This window comes from Ictalurus punctatus, chromosome 11 (assembly GCF_001660625.3).
Source record: "Ictalurus punctatus breed USDA103 chromosome 11, Coco_2.0, whole genome shotgun sequence".
NCBI classification, from domain to species: Eukaryota; Metazoa; Chordata; class Actinopteri; order Siluriformes; family Ictaluridae; genus Ictalurus; species Ictalurus punctatus.
Genome location: NC_030426.2, coordinates 10,988,699 through 11,005,165, shown reverse-complemented (window position 1 = coordinate 11,005,165; position 16,467 = coordinate 10,988,699). Strand labels below are relative to the sequence as shown.

Genomic DNA, 16,467 nt, shown 5'->3' with positions numbered 1-16,467 from the left:
AACGTTGCGCCACAAAAAAATATTTAGTTGTCTTCAGACATTGCCTGTTGGGCCTTTTAAAAATTGTTTAATTCAACTTCTGTTCTTTTTATATTTCATTCGATTTAATTTCGCTTCGTTTCAGTAATCGAAATCCAAACATTCCATATGAAGTCGGATTAGAAATTTATTAATATATGTTCAGAAACGTGTGACTCATGGACGGCTTCAAACACGATCAGCCAGTCACGGTGACGTCATCGCCCCGCTTGATTCAGCAGGGCTGGCGCAGCTCGCGCGTTCCCGGGTTCCCGGGGTTTATATATACACACCGGCAAGCTCGAAGTGTACAGACCTCTAGGAAGATGGCATGTGAAGATCTGTGCGGGAAATAATGCGTGTACATTTGTCGTTTGTTCTTCTCTTAGTCGTGTTTTGTTGACTTGAGCTTGTTTTCTCTCAGTGTCGCTCCAGTTTGAGTCAGAAGAGTTCGGTACGAACTTTGTTAGCCACTTTCCCAGATAGTAATCAGTCTGACTCTGTTCCAGTCTAATCATGCCGCCGGTAGAGACCGAGCACGGGCAGATTAAAGCCCGGATACGGGAGCTCGTCGACACCAATCGCGTTGTGATTTTCAGCAAAAGCTACTGTCCCTTCTGTAAAAAGGTAAGTTTGTTTGTGTGTGTGTATTAGCGTGTTCGCTCGCTGTCTGAGAAGAGCTCGTGCCGCTAGCTTGGCCCGGCTAACTGACACTAATTAGCTTGTAAGAATAAGAAATGGCGCCGCAGCAGTGGAGGGATACAGAAAGTTCGAGTTAAACTCCACGGCGTATTAGCTAGCTTGTCATGTAAAAATGCCGCTAGTTTACCCATTTCGTACCCGTTATTAATCTTTCTTACTTATTTATAAAAGCGTTGAAAATAGTAGTGTAGTTAGGTAGCAGGCTTTAAGATCTTATTGTGTGTGTGTGTGTGTGTGTGTGTGTGTGTGTGGACACGGTTTAAAGTGACCCTGTACCCGGAAATGTGTTTGAGTCTAAATGACGGGTCTTCTGCTTCTATAACCCAGTCTCCTTTCATGAGGTACTGCAGTTATAAATCCTCGATAGCTGTGATCAATGGTATTACAGTAGTATAAAGCAGTGTGTAAACTGAGCTCCATTATTAGTAGTGTAGAGGTCGTGGTGGTTGCAGTCTACCTGTAAAGACTCCCTGAGCCACCCCATCTGTCTGTCTTCATTTATGTTTGTGTCTAAACTCGGTTTGGAAATGTCCTTATCAGTCGTGTGCCAATATTATTTCATTTCTGGTTTACCATTGTTTGAAGTGGTCATATTGTTTTGCAAGGTAAACACCTGACTGAGTTTAATTAAAGCCCTGCACTATTCACTGTCCAAACACCCCCCCCCATTCTTGTGAATCATTTTCTATGCCGCTTATTCTACAGGGTTGTGGTGAACCTGGGGCCTATCCCAGGGAGCATGGGGTACAGGGTGGGGTATGCCTGGAACAGGGTGCTAATCCATCGCAGGGCACACTCACAGACATATTCATGCACTATGGACAATCAGCCTAGCATGCATGTCTTTGGACTGGGGGAGGAAACCACCGCAGCATGGGGAGAACATGCAAACACACACAGAGCATGGTTGGGAATCAAACCCCCAACCCTGGCGGTGTGAGGCGAACTTGCTAACCGCTAAGTCAGCATGTGCCGTTTTTTTATTTATTAGAGAATTTTTACCGCAGTGCTTACCACAACTAATACAACTTTCTTTAGCACTTTAGTTCATTCTTTTGACTGATTATGGCCATACCTCTCCTGAGCTAGGTTAGTGACCTGTATAAACCTTTGGCTGATTCTGATAGTGGTTGACTGTGTTGTTTCGGTTTACTTCAGGTGAAGGCGCTCTTTGAGGAGCTGAATGTGACATGTGAAGTCTTGGAGCTGGATCTGATTGGTAAGCATGACTCTACTTTCTCAGAATTGCCTGGCGCAATATGTATTGCAACATTAAATAGCATACGAACGCAATCGCAAACAAATGACTTTGCAGGAACACCAGATTATAAAGGCAAATGGAAAAGATAAGATCTTCATATTACATTGTCTGCGAACACGGCGTACACAGGGCTTAAGTGCTGACAGGTTTTATTTTTATAAACCACACAGCATGTATTTTAACAAGGATATTCGTTTTATATTCTAGTTGAAATACATTCAACAACTAGAAAATACATTCTGCAATTAAACAAAGGAAAGGGGAGAAAAAAGCTTTACACTTTATTGAAATTTTTTTTTTTTTTTTTTTTTTTTTTTTTTTAAATAATTATTTATTTTTATTTTTCCTTTCTCCTTAAAACAAGTTTTCATTTGGCATGTATGTTTACATGTAATGCACTTCACGGTGTGGTGACACACCTCGACGCTGTACCTATAGCACACACTTCCCAATCCAGACGCCTGCTGCACCACACACATCGGATCAACTAAGGAATGATCTAATTTTACTAGGCAGATTAGTTATTGAGTATGCGTGACCGGTTGTCTTTTCTGAATCAGGTATGTGGAAACTGACAAAACCGAGCAAAATAAAGTCTACCGCAAAGATGGCCTGCAACTCTCCTGTTTACGACACATCTCTTATGAATATCTCTTGCGTGTAATGCAAGGACAGAACTCTAAACCCGTAGCTGAACGTTCAATAATGATGACTTTTTGTAAAGGGTGCAAGACTATGTGCTATATTAAACTTTTCTAGAGGATAATGATCATTCAGCTATTGGTTACTTAGTCTGTATTAATGCAGTTAACTAGCTTTGTCATACATGTTGCGTTACATTAGCTAAAACTTCTTGTGGGGTGGGAGAGACAGACTTTGACTTGTTTGTCAGGTTTTTTTATGACTGTGCTGAGGTGCATCTTGTTCAATTAATCAATCAGTGACAGCTTTGACAAGGCATTGTCATATTGTATTGTATACTCGGACACAACTCAATACTGTTTTCCACAGTCAGATCTAGACGGATCGTTTTGAAATCTGCTTCCATGGAGTTGTGGTTTTGTCCTAATCACGGTGAATCTTATGCTGCTGCGTCTGTGAAATGCCTAGAAGATATCACGCCTAGACATTTATGATAATTACAGCTTTCAACGTCGACATGTACGCATATTGCCGAATGCTGAAGAGGTTTCTGGAGTTAAACTAGCGATATGTAATGCGTAGTATTCTGTAGCACAGCATAGTCCCGGCCTCAGCCTGAGCAGGAGGTAAGATTCTTCTTTTATGATATGTGGGTAGAGGAACAAATATGTTGCCAAACATATCATAAAGTTTCAGTTTGTGGTAAAAATGGAAGATCTTTACAAATAGTTATTGGTGGCTATATTAAGCAATAAAACAGGGAAATGTTTCATTTTTTTAACCATTTGATTTGCACAGTATATCTAACATTTGTTGATTTGCATAAGAATCCAGCACTTCCAGTCAATATTTGTAGCCACAGTGGAAGCCAAGGGGGGTTCTGTGTGTCTTCTGGGATGTGTCTTTAACAGCTGTACATATCTAGATGCATTCATCTTGGCAAAAAAAAAGAAACTCTTGCTAAAGATTCTCACCCAGATTGAGGTCTGGGCTTGGGCAGAGCAGTATATGCTGAGATTTTAAACAACTTCAGTGTAGCTTTTGTAATATGATTAGGGTCATTGTCTTGTTCAACCCTGAATCTCCACCATAAGCCACGTTTCCACCGAAATTACCCAGATCAGTTAGTCCCAAGAACTTTTTTTTTTTTTGTTCTTTTTTTCAAGGGACCGTTTGACTCCTCCAGACCTCTTGTTTTCTGTGTTTCCATTGTGCTGTAAAGTACCATGAAGATTAGGCAAATTAGTCTGGTGTCGTATGACTGCGTGTGACAAGCCCTTGGTGTGGAAATGATGCCTCAAAGTATGCTACAATCAAATTGGTTGACACAAAATAAGCTGATTTTAATGATGTAAAATGTTTGCTCGGCTCATAACATGTAGGAGGCTCTATCTTTGGATAAAGTTTTGTTTTTAAAACACTGTATTTTCTGAGATCTGATAAACAACACTGCAGCAACAGCAAGCATGGAGGAGATTCAAGCTATGCTGCTGTTGATTGACGTATTGCTTTGCTGAAGAGGTCATTGAGAAAATGCTGGAAAAGAGACGAGCAGTGGTAGTGAAGTGAGTTCATAATGCTACATTTAAAGTAAGCAAACAGATTTTATCAGCTATTGCTGAGCTGACTGAGACGAACATGTGCAAGAGCTTCTCTCTGCACTGTTATCCTGTGTGAACAACACCCAGCTTGCTTAACAGGCTTGATATTTTTAAGTGTACTTTTGTCCTAATCACGGTGAATCTTATGCTGCTGCGTCTGTGAAATGCCTAGAAGATATCACGCCTAGATAGTATTCCATTTACGATAATTACAGCTTTCAACGTCTACATGTACGCGTATTGCCGAATGCTGAAGAGGTTTCTGGAGTTAAACTAAAAAGTACCACCTCTCAAGTAGGGACTTTCTGAGGGGGGGGGGGATATTTTACCCGGAACTTAATTTAGACCCTGGTCCTGGCAGTGGAAAGAGAGTACCTCAAAGTCCCTAGTTCCTGGGGAAAGTTCCTGCTGTGGAAACGCGGCTTAAGTCTCAAGTGAGAGAGGACCCGTTTCCCAGTCCCCGCTGAAGAATAGTATTCCCACAATGTGATTCTACCAAGTTCAGTTTTAGTCTAATCAGACCAGAGAACCTCATATTTCATACTTTTTTTTTTTTTTTTTTTTTTCTTCTTTTTCTTCTCTCTAATCTAGTAGAGTGTCTGGGCTATGGTTGTCCTGAACAGATTTTCCCATATAATATGATATCTCTACGTCCTTCAGTGTTATGCTCAGCCTCTTGGTTGCTTCGGTGACTGTTTTTTTCCTACACAGTCACTGGTTTTTGGTGGATGGCCTCCTGTGCACTGCTGTGCATTAAATAAGATTACTAAATATGCTGGTCTTATTTCTGTGTATGAGGCCATCCCAGGAAACTGCCTTGTGCTGTTTACTCTTCCTAACATTGTTTAGCTTTGTTCTAATGTGATTTTAGGCTGCTTTCTACTTCCATTTCGGTAATGGATGTAATTATTGCGTCAAGTTTGTTTGGCTCCCTCTTGTAATTGATTTCTTGCTTTTTCCTCTTCTGCTGATGTGTGTGTGGTATTTTGTACGTTATTTGGAAACACTTGCACTACAGCACAGGGATGTGTTCCTCTTATGTAACACCATGTGCTCACATTGTATTGAAATGTAACACTGCAGATGTTTAAATATGGTTTGTGTAATTGGTGCTCAGTATCCACAAACCTGACAGCAGTTTTTATAAATGTACTACAGTTTGTAATTCCAGTGCTAGTGTGACTATGGTTAACCGTGTATAAAGGAGTGTCAGATCTGAGAATAGCTACTACAGCCACTTTGCAAAACTTGCTGAGTCATTCACCACTACTCTGCCTGGCGGTGCTTATCTGTTCCTGTCTCTCCTTGAGCCTTTAAACTCTCAAATCATTTAATTTCTCCCCTCCTGACTCTCTGTGATCCTGTTTTCAGTTCTTGTGTCTTGCTCATCTGCGCTTTTCCTTTATTTTCCCACACAAAGGCATGTGATGCAGTGTAAATATCATTCAAGCAAGGTAGTGTCAATGAAATAGTTTGCCTCATATGCTATATATTTTTACTATTTAATTGGTTATTTGCCAGCTTAAAGTCACACTGATAATTTTGTGTCTTCCTGACTTCACGAACTTGCGAAACTAAGAGTATTATAATGTACGATTCACCCAAGGCTCCTTGGTTGCATTGTGTAAACTTGCAGCTTATTAAGCTGCCAGCCTATGGTTCAGCAGTGTCTTTTTCCTATCTTAACCTCATCCTTCCAGAGGGGTGCAAATAAAAGATCTCTTGCATATGTATGACAGGTTTTTATCAAACAACAAGGAAAGATAAAGGGAAGATGAAACATGCAGTCACTAGAAGCTTTACCCAGAGTTGGCATGTTACAATAGCGCTTCATGTTCCATGTGAAACAAGAGCAACCGTATTACTCTGCACGTCTGGTGTGTTTTTCAGAGAATGGCTCCAGCTACCAGGATGTGCTGACTGAGATGACTGGACAGAAAACGGTCCCCAATGTCTTTGTCAACAAGACACATGTCGGAGGCTGCGACAAGACCATGCAGGTAATCGCTCCTAACAAAAACCAACACTTACCTTGGAGTGATGCTATGGTTATTTTGTGCTGGTTCTGTAGGATGTAATGCAGAAGTTCTCGGTTGCTTTTTATTTGAAATGAGTTATGCTTTTATTGCATATGAACTCAAGGGAATTCAAGTGAAAATTGAGTGTTCTGGCTCTATATACGGCATCTGTTTTGAATGTGAAACATCTTGAGCATTCTGTTTTAGCATGTCATTTCAACGCTTCAGTAATCTGACTAGAGATGGTAAATTAAATGTAAAAAATATATTTTTCAAAGCTATTATGAAAGTCTGTGAAAACTTTGCTTTTTCAAACTGCTTTTTGGTACATAATTTGCATAAATGTACATGATTGGCCACTTCAAGCCAAAATATGGAATCCACAACGGTTCAGTTGTTCATACTTTAATTGTCCCTGCTACAGTATTTTCCAAGCACCAGGTTTGATCTGCTGAAATGCTTTACTGAGTCCACATCCAGACTTAAAATGCCAGTTGAAGACCCCATAATTTGACGGTGCAGGGAATAACTCTTTTTGAAGCTTTAACACAACTTTTGAAGCTTTCCAAAGTTCCAGATTAACTCGCAAGTTGTGCATAATTAAACTGACTGCTTCCCAACAGAGAGCCAAACCTCAACTTTCTCATTCATTAATCGTAACTGTGCATCAGTTAGTTAAATTATGCAGCCTCATTTGTCACTGTTCACTTAACCATGTTCAGTAACAACCCTTTTCGTATTCAGTGTGAAAATCTGGGTTGTAGGTTGAATAACTTGGTTTTAAATGGACTCCAGATAAAAAGATTAGATTGTAAAATAGCCTCAGTGCATTTAGTAGGACTTGGGCAGGCAGTAGACAGTAGTGGTCATTTGTATTCTGTCTTACCTGCACATTAATATCTACAAATCTGACAAGACGGTACCCCCCCCCCCCCCCCCCCCCCCTTTCTGTTATCTTGGTCGTAGTTCCAACAGCTTAATCAGCCAACAGTGCAGATATGTGCCCTTTCATTATGATGCTTTAAAGTAATAGGGAACAAAAGTCCTTTGTAATTGAAATGAATGATGCATGAGTACCCTTATTGTGATTACCTCTTATCGCTGTTTTTTGTGCCTATGATAATTATTTCTCTGTATCATGGTAACAGGCATATAAAGATGGCCACCTACAGCAGCTGCTGGGAGCGGAGAGCACGGCGTATGACTATGACCTCATTGTGATAGGGGGTGGCTCTGGAGGTCTGGCTTGCTCAAAGGTGACTGATTCAAATGATCATTTTTGATAATGACAATGCAGAGTGAGCAGTGTCTATTAATATTTTAAAGAGCAAGAAGTAGCTGTAAATATCAGGGTTTCCGCAGGTCCTTAAGTCTCAATGTCTTAAATTCCTTCATGTAAAAATAAGGCCTTAATAAAATGTCTTATATTCATGTTTCATAGGTTTTAAAAATGCAACCCAACCGACACTAAAGATTTAGATTTTATTTTGGCTCGTTGCTTTTGGGACGGTAAAGCCGTGTGACTGATTAGTCTTTTAGAGCGACTTGGTTCGCAGTAAGCGCCGCTCCACACTAACTTCATCTCTGTCCGTGCTGTGAGTTTGAGTCACTTATAACCTACATTTAGACACATGTGCCAGATTCACTTTGGTTTTAGTGTAACCTCGAACATTTTTGGTGGCCAGAGGTTTACAGCATTTTACCTAATTGGTAATGAGAGGTGAGGTTTAAAAAAAAAAACCTGATGAATTTCCTTTCTTAAGTACAATAACAGGTTTGTTTAGTTTATACTTTATCATGTATACCCTACTAATATACGTTCACATCATGATTTGGACTCCTTCTGTTGTGTTCTATAGGAAGCAGCTGCCTTGGGGAAGAGGGTCATGGTTTTAGATTATGTTGTTCCCACACCTTTGGGCACAACTTGGGGTAAGTAATGTTGGATATTGTATGATATGAGAGACAAAATACTAAACATAACATGTAGTATTTTTTGGCTTTAAGCATAACAGTGCCTGACTATCGTGTCTAGGTCTGGGTGGCACATGTGTGAACGTGGGTTGTATTCCTAAGAAGCTGATGCATCAGACTGCCCTGCTGCACACTGCTCTGGAGGATGCCCGAAAATTTGGTTGGGAGTTCAGTGAGGCAGGTGAGAACCGCTGTCGTACCTGTGGTGCTGTGTGCTATGTGGCTTAGCTACGTTTTTCTCAGAACAGGGACGAAGTACAAATAGATTTAAAATTTTTTGGTCATCCCCCTCAGTGCATAACTGATCACTGTTGTGGGAAGGCTTAGGGATGAACAAACTAGGATCATAGTATTAAAATGTTGATTACATTTATTAAACTTAAAATGAATTATTTTACAGTATCTGTAGTATTCTGTTCAAATTGGTGAAGTACATTGTGTTGTGCTGTTTACAAGCCGAATGCTCAGCTGTAGTTTCCAAAGCAGTTAGTTGTGATGAAAGTTCCACTGTAAATAGGAACTGTGTTAGTTATGTGGGTTTATGCTGTAATGATTTCTGCATTGTGTTGACTCACGTTTGGGCTTAGATTTTGTCTTGAGCACCTTTTGGTGAAGAGTTTTACTGCCTTGAATAAAATGTGCTGAATTATTTAGCGGTCAATAAATCTGTCCCTTTCTTCCATGCAGTAAGTCATAACTGGGAAACAATGAAGACTGCCGTGAATAACTACATCGGCTCTTTGAACTGGGGCTACAGAGTGTCTTTACGTGACAAGAGCGTTGAATATACGAATGCTTATGCAGAGTTTGTGGAGCCACACAAAATCAAGGTTGGTGTCTTGTTGATTTAAATTCTCAGATGTGTTTCTAATGTAGCTGCTAAAACAGTGATTGTGTTAAATCGATCGGACTAATTCTGTCCTGCTTCTGTACTATGTAAACTGGCTAGTGGCCTCCTGTTGTAGGTTTTGCTTAAGGATTAAGACTTTTACTAATATCAGCAGCTTTTTCATGATGCTCATGAAGCTCTGATCTTTCCCTTCAGGCGACAAACAAGCGAGGCAAAGAGACGTTCTACACTGCAGCCAAGTTTGTGCTGGCAACAGGAGAGCGGCCGCGCTACCTGGGCATCCCTGGAGACAAAGAATACTGCATCACCAGGTGAGTGTGTTATTGAAGACCAGAAACGCACAGGAAAGATCTCACACGCACATAAGCTGTTGTCTCATGAGAGCCTAGCTTAATGCAAAACATCTCAACATGGAGCTTAGTTAAACTGCGCTGGCCTCGGAGATGGATACGGGAGCTTTAGTCCTTTTGCCGGTGGTCAGGGAATGGGCTTGACTCATGTACATGTCCATACATAAAATGAATGAACATCAACTTCTCACACTGCATTCTCACTAGTAATGAATAAGTTGTTACCATAAGCTACAGCTGTGACGTTTACTGAGTTAATCTTTTGCATTTGTTGCTATACGATGTCATTAATGTTTTGGTTGAAATTAAAATCTAAATTCCAATAACGTGTACCATGTTTCTTGTCACTGGAACTGGCCTAGGAAATGAATGGTTACCTCTCACAAACCGTCTGGAACCTTGTGAATTCAAGGTTCAGCTGGTGAAATGAAACCAGTGTAAATGTTTAACATTCACTATATGGGCAAAAAGTATGTGGACACCTGACATTACAACTGTGTGTATAGTATACTATAATGTAATATAAAATATTACACACCCAACCAGTCAAAAGTTTAGACAATCATTATTTACTTTTCCACATTTTAGATTAATAATAAACATCAAAACTCTGGAGAACACAAATGGAGCTATGGGAATTATGTTGTGATTTAAAAAAATAAAAAATAAACCCAAATAATTGAATATCTTCAAAGTAGATGTCCTTTTTGCTTATAATTTCCAGAAATGTGTTCTTGGTGTTTTCTCAACTGATTTCTTGAGGAATCTCCCCGAGATGCCTTTTAAACAGTATTAAAGTTCACACCTATGCTGCACACTTATTGGCTGCTTCTCTAATATTTTGCTCCAAATCATACAATTTAGTTTTTTGTAAATAAAATGTCATTAACTTCTTTCATTACAAAAAATTGTGCCAACAAAGATATTGTTGTCTACAACACTGATTCCAAACATTTAATCATTGTTTCTCATGCGCTTAACTGTGTGTGTGTGTGTGTGTGTGTGTGTGTGTGTGTGTGTGTGTGTGTGTGTGTGTGTTGCACATTTAGTCCCCCTTTACCATTATAATAATCTCCAGTCTTCTGGGCATGTTTTCCACTCGTTTTTTGAATGTGGCTGTGAGGATTTGTCCATTCAGCCACAAGAACATTAGTGAGGTTGGGTACTGATGAAGGGCAAGGAAACCCACGGCACAGTCAGCATTCCAATTCATCCCAAAAATGTTCAGTGGGGTTGAGGTCAGGGCTCTGTGCAGGTCACCAAAGCCTGTATTAAGAGTGTAGTGACTTCTCGTGGACATGCTAGTCATTTTAGAAAATGAATGTCCTCTCATGTTGCATAAGCTCCTGTTTAGCGACTACTGTTCTTTTTCAAAGCAGGAAGCTTGATCATTAATAAGTTAATGATTTATTAATAATGAATGACCAACTGCAGTATGTAGTGTTCATTCCCAGGGTGCCCGTTTGCTCACTCACTCATATGATTGTGCATAAATCTTTCTTGCAGTGATGATCTGTTCTACTTGTCCTACTGTCCTGGTAAAACGCTGGTGATCGGAGCATCGTACGTGGCTCTGGAGTGCGGTGGATTCCTGGCAGGTCTGGGACTTGATGTCACCATAATGGTGCGCTCCATTCTGCTGAGAGGCTTTGACCAGGACATGGCCAACCGTGCAGGGGACCATATGGAGACACACGGGGTCAAATTTCTCAGGCAGTTTGTCCCGATTAAGGTATATTTTTGTGTGTGAAGAAATAAAACAGGATGGCTGGAACGTGTTATTGTGAACACTGATTATGTAATGAACCGAGGCAAATGTTTTGTCATCATGCTCTTATGAGATGATTATGTATGAGTGCAGATTTCTGTTTAAAATAAAGGTGTGTGTGTGTGTGTGTGTGTGTGTGTGTGTGTGTGTGTGTGTGTGTGTGTGTGTGTGTGTGTCAGGTAGAGCAGCTTGAGGCTGGTACTCCAGGCAGATTGAAAGTGACTGCCAAGTCTACAGAAACTGATGAGCTCTTTGAAGGAGAGTACAACACTGTGAGTGTGAATCCTGCCACTTGCTTTACTGCTTTTTTTTTTTTTTTTTTTTTTTTTTTTTTGCTGTTTATGAAAATTTAAAAAAGTCTTTTTGTCTTAGGTACTGATAGCTGTGGGTCGTGATGCTTGTACAGGATCTATAGGTCTAGACAAGGCTGGGGTGAAGGTCAACTCAAAGTATGTCCCTCCCTCATTTATCTGACTTTCCTTCTCATAAATGCTTTGTCCTTATCGTCGCTCCTTTCATTCAAGGATTTGTTTACTTGGTTCTTTGTGGGTTGTGGAAAACATTTAGAAGTGGGTCACTTGACTCTGGCAGCAGTCAGCGTGATTCAGCAGTATTAGTACTGTGGCTGGGTATGTGAGAGCAAAGCCTGCCAGGCATGTGAACAGAAGTTCTGACTAAGCGGGGTTGTTGAAACTGGGCAGGGATTAACAATATGAACCATTTCCTGAAAGGTTAATCATGCACACATCGTTAAACCAGTTATGGAAATCACTTTGATGTCCAAGTTATAAAGCAGGAGGTGTCTGACTCGTACACATAGTCTTTCTTTTCAACAAGGAGCCCACTGTGACTCCATAACATGGTGATTAGAGTAGCACATGAGGCCATATGACTCTGAAAATCTATGACTACATTTACAATGCATGTCAGTATTCAGATATTAATCTGAACTTTGCAATATTTGAATTAATATTGAGTCGTGTAAACGCTGCGATCCAAAAATATTAATTCCCACCCCTGGAATATGCCTGTTTCATCCTGAAATTTGTTGCATGTAAACACCTTTTATTCAGAAAATCAGTTGATGGGAGATATATGCACATGCTCAGCATGCAAGAAATTGTGGGTGCTAACAGATTCTTAGCTGTAAGCTAGGTATATAGGAATGGAAACTCAGGCATGCTTGCAACAACTGTATATACAAGAATATTCCAATGCCTGTACAGATATAAACATTGTATTCGGAATATTGCTGCAACCTGAATATAAACCTTAAACGAAATTCGATGTGTGTGAACGTAGTCTTTGACCACCACATGCGTGCGCGCACGCACACACTCCATTATGATGCAGTAATCACCCAACACCTGTTCCACTAGCAGTTTGAAGCTTGATATTATGTTCTCTCTCTAATCATATTGTTGGATATTAGCAGTGTCCATGTGATTAGTGAGTAATTCCAGCACAGTCACTGTTCTATGCTGTTTCTTTTGGAAACTCATTGTGCGGGGTGGGACTGTGATCTCTTTAGGAATGGGAAGGTCCCAGTGAATGACGAAGAGCAGACCAACGTTCCACACATCTACGCTATCGGGGACATCCTGGAGGGCAAGTGGGAGCTGACTCCTGTGGCCATTCAGGCTGGAAAACTGCTGGCTCGTAGACTGTTTGCAGGTTCCTCTGTGAAGGTGCTTATACACAAGTGTCTGTTATGAGCATTAAGATACTTGTAATTTAATGTTGTGCACGCCTTATGTTGATCACGGTTCTATTACTGAAATCAAAGTGTTCAGTCAGTTTAGGAACAAAGTAGTTTTATTTTAGCATCACTTTAAGAGTAAGTGTTTTATTTTAAATTCGCAGTATGTTATAAGCGTATATTTGTTCGCATGGAAATCTTGAATGAGATCAGGACTATAACTTATTATATATATACATGTAATTAGATGCTAAATAAATCTATAAGCCAAATGAATGCTATAATGTTATATAATGCAGCAGTCAATAAACAACCTTGGCCGAAAAGTGAACTTTAGCTAAGTGTACATCTCATAGCTGATTATGTTCCATTAAATATGAAACACTTTGTTTAAATTATGATTAACTATCCAACTTTATTTGTATAAAAATGCTTGTATGTGTGTATATATAAAAAATTATTTTTTTAAATAGTGCATGTTCTCATAGGATGACTTGGACTTGTGTTATTTTTCTGTTTGTTTTTTTTTTTTTTTATAAATATTTGCAGTGTGACTATGTGAATGTTCCTACTACTGTGTTCACACCTCTGGAGTATGGCAGTTGTGGTCTTTCTGAAGAAAAGGCCATAGAGTATCATGGAGAGGAAAACCTGGAGGTATGAGTGTTCTAAATTAAGGAAACTGTTGACTATAAACAATATATAAGTGACTAAAAGTATGTTCTGTCATGTGTAGATTTTTCACAGTCTGTTTTGGCCTCTGGAGTTCACCATACCTGGCAGGGACAACAACAGGTGCTACGCCAAGATCATTTGCAACAAGTTGGACAGTGTGAGTGGTAACATTTTCCTTTTCACCTAGACATTTTTGTTCTTTTTATTTTTTTTTATTTTTTTTTTTTATTTATTTTTTTTTAATGCATGCAGTAGTAGTTTTCAGAGGGATGCCAGTGAAACCATGGCATGTGTGGTTGAAGCAGGCTCTTGATCTAAAAATGTCATGGCTCTGTTCAAATGAAAACCACAACTGTATGCAGCTTAGAAAATGAGTTACTTAAGCTTGTTACTCGGGGGTTTTACTTTTTTTTTTTGTTTGTTTTTTTTTTTTTTTTTTTTTTTGTTTTTTTTTTTTTTAAATTTATTTTTTATTATTATTATTCTGTTTGATTTGTCGAACAGGGATACAGTTTTTATATTTTAAAGAAATGTCATGTCTTGTACTCATTTCCTGCCTTCCTAGACCCATGGTGAAATCAGTTGCCATGATTGTTTGTTTGATGTAGGAAGTAAGATGCAAAAAAAAAAAAAAAAAAAAAACAACCTCTGAGGTTTGTCGATTAGAGTTTGAGCCCATAAAGCACCAGCAGAAGTGCTGATTTTGTATGTATGCATGTGTGTAGGACCGTGTCATTGGTTTTCACTACCTGGGCCCTAACGCTGGTGAGGTGACTCAGGGCTTTGGTGCTGCCATGAAGTGTGGGGTCACAAAGGAGCAGTTAGACAACACCATTGGAATACACCCTACCTGTGCTGAGGTGTGTACATGTGTCTGATGATAAAGCTCAAATCTAATATCTTTGGCTTCTTTTGTCTCCTAGTGATGTGGCCTTTAAGATTAAACAGTGTATTAATGACTGTCTCCTCTCTCTTCCAGATATTCACCACAATGGAAGTGACTAAGAGGTCAGGTGGCGACATCAAACAGTCTGGCTGCTGAGGTTAAACCCTGCTCGTTTAATAGGCTGTCCTAAAACCATATGAACGGGTTCAGACTAGTTTATACTGGCCTAATCCATCCTTTAAGCAGTTTCTCAGCTTTTCTCCTCTGCATTCAAAACAAGCTTTTCCACTAGATTTCTAGATTTTTGAGCTCCATTCAAGGTTAAACCAAATCTCCAAATAGACAGTCCACCACAGAGCAATAAAAGATGGAATTGGATAAAAGTGCAAGCTAGCTTAGTGTGCACTCAAGTTTAATTGTAGTAAAGAAACATGGGTTAACTCTGGCCTTGGGGGTCTAGGTTTGTAGCGACTCTTTAAATTTAACAGCTGGATACCACTTGGAGCATCTAGGGTTCCTCCTTAGGAGTGAGTGTTTTCTCAGTGGTTGCATTTAAGGAAGTCCTCAGACTGTGGTCTTTCAGGACTAAGCTTAACCTGTTGCAGAGGACAGAAGCTGGAGAAGCTAAAATCTTGTAGGACAGCCTGTTAAACAGCGGGGTTACTCTGCTGCTCCAAATCCTCCAAACCTAAGTCAGAATTGCACTTGGGGGGAGGGCGCATGCTTTTGCTCTCACACTCAAGTGCTGTGTGACGTTTTGGCCCTTAACCTGAATTCTGAGGTGGGCTAAGACTGATAATGGTCTGTGCTTAGATTTAAGAGGTAAACACTTTCTTGTACAAACACTCTAGTCCAGCAACCTCAGCTCCAGGCTCACAAGTAGGACTTGGAGCCATCGATTACCCAAAAATACTGCAGTGCTGCACAATCATGACCGTTCGAACGGGCTCTCTGGGCACATGTGACGAATACATGTAAAGGCCAGAGAGAATTACTCTAATGATTTAATCCACCATAGCTTAGGACATTAATATCCATTAATGCTAAACATGTTTGTTAAACATTACATTTTTGGGAGCTAGGGCCAGATGATTATTTTTGTTTACTTTAAAGTTGGACATTGTGGCTTGCTTGTTTGTTTTTTTGTTTGTTTTTTTGGACATTTTGTTGTTGTATCCTTACCAACATTCCATCAATCATTTAATAGTTAGTTGGTTTGTTCTTTTTCCTTTCATCTCCGTCCAATATCTAGTTGGAAGCTTTTTACTAAACAGCCAGTCATGAGCGAACAAATTGGTCTCAAAACAAAACTGGCATATAGTTTGCCAAAACTAATCCGGTGTCCATTAAACATTAATTGATTAAATGAAAATATTTGTGTACATTAATATCTCATCCCTGGTTTTGATTTAAATGCACTTAAATTTCTGAATTTAATTCACTTTCTATTTAAAAGATGTTCAGATCATAACCAAATGCCTTTTATTTTATTTTTTTTATTTTTTCAGTTTGATCTCACTGTTTTTGATATATAGACACCCTGGTTGCTGTGGACTTTATTAAATGTTTATTAAACCCTGTTGATGTTACCTAGCAACTATGCCTGGTAAATATACAAACCAGTGTTTTTCATGGTATCATTATTTTCAGAATAATCAAAAGAACTTTAATAAAGCTATGTACACTGAACCTTATTTGATTTCGTTGACCTTTATTTTTAAAGCACATTAACATTGTATAACCAACATAACCAGCTTTCCTGGTCTGGCAAAGATTTGGAGTGTCCCATTTTTAAACATTTATTTATTTATTTATTTTTAAGCCTTGTCCAAAATTATTAATATGAAATTACTAATGTGTCACTGCTGGAAGAAAAGAGAAACAGAAGGCAAATAGGCTTAGGAAATTTGGGTTTCTACACAGCAAAGCGGAAGCAGGCAAACTGTTAATTATGAAATCTTCCTGCTTCTACCAGTGTTGAGATGTTTAAAATAAGAGCTCAATTCTTCCTCTCTTGAATAAA

At 39.4% G+C, this 16,467-nt stretch overlaps 1 protein-coding gene across 1 annotated transcript; it reads left to right on the top strand.

Annotated features, from left to right (window-relative positions):
- Window positions 1-267: 267 nt before the first annotated feature.
- On the top strand, window positions 268-16,138 carry txnrd3 (thioredoxin reductase 3). The gene is made up of 16 exons (XM_017480033.3): window positions 268-645; window positions 1,879-1,939; window positions 6,115-6,224; window positions 7,391-7,498; window positions 8,102-8,174; window positions 8,278-8,397; window positions 8,904-9,046; window positions 9,262-9,377; window positions 10,923-11,148; window positions 11,364-11,456; window positions 11,557-11,633; window positions 12,716-12,872; window positions 13,433-13,540; window positions 13,620-13,715; window positions 14,284-14,418; window positions 14,538-16,138. The coding sequence occupies exons 1-16, from the start codon at window positions 535-537 to the stop codon at window positions 14,598-14,600; spliced, it is 1,797 nt and encodes a 598-aa protein (XP_017335522.1). The 5' UTR covers window positions 268-534; the 3' UTR covers window positions 14,601-16,138.
- The last annotated feature ends 329 nt before the right edge of the window (window positions 16,139-16,467 follow it).

Bases quoted from the DNA above. Each gene is read 5' to 3' on its own strand.
- txnrd3 (XM_017480033.3), top strand. From the start codon at position 535: ATGCCGCCGGTAGAGACCGAGCACGGGCAGATTAAAGCCCGGATACGG. The intron at 11,149-11,363 runs GTATATTTTTGT...TGTGTGTGTCAG, and splicing joins GGCAGTTTGTCCCGATTAAG to GTAGAGCAGCTTGAGGCTGG. The intron at 14,419-14,537 runs GTGTGTACATGT...TCTCTCTTCCAG, and splicing joins TACACCCTACCTGTGCTGAG to ATATTCACCACAATGGAAGT.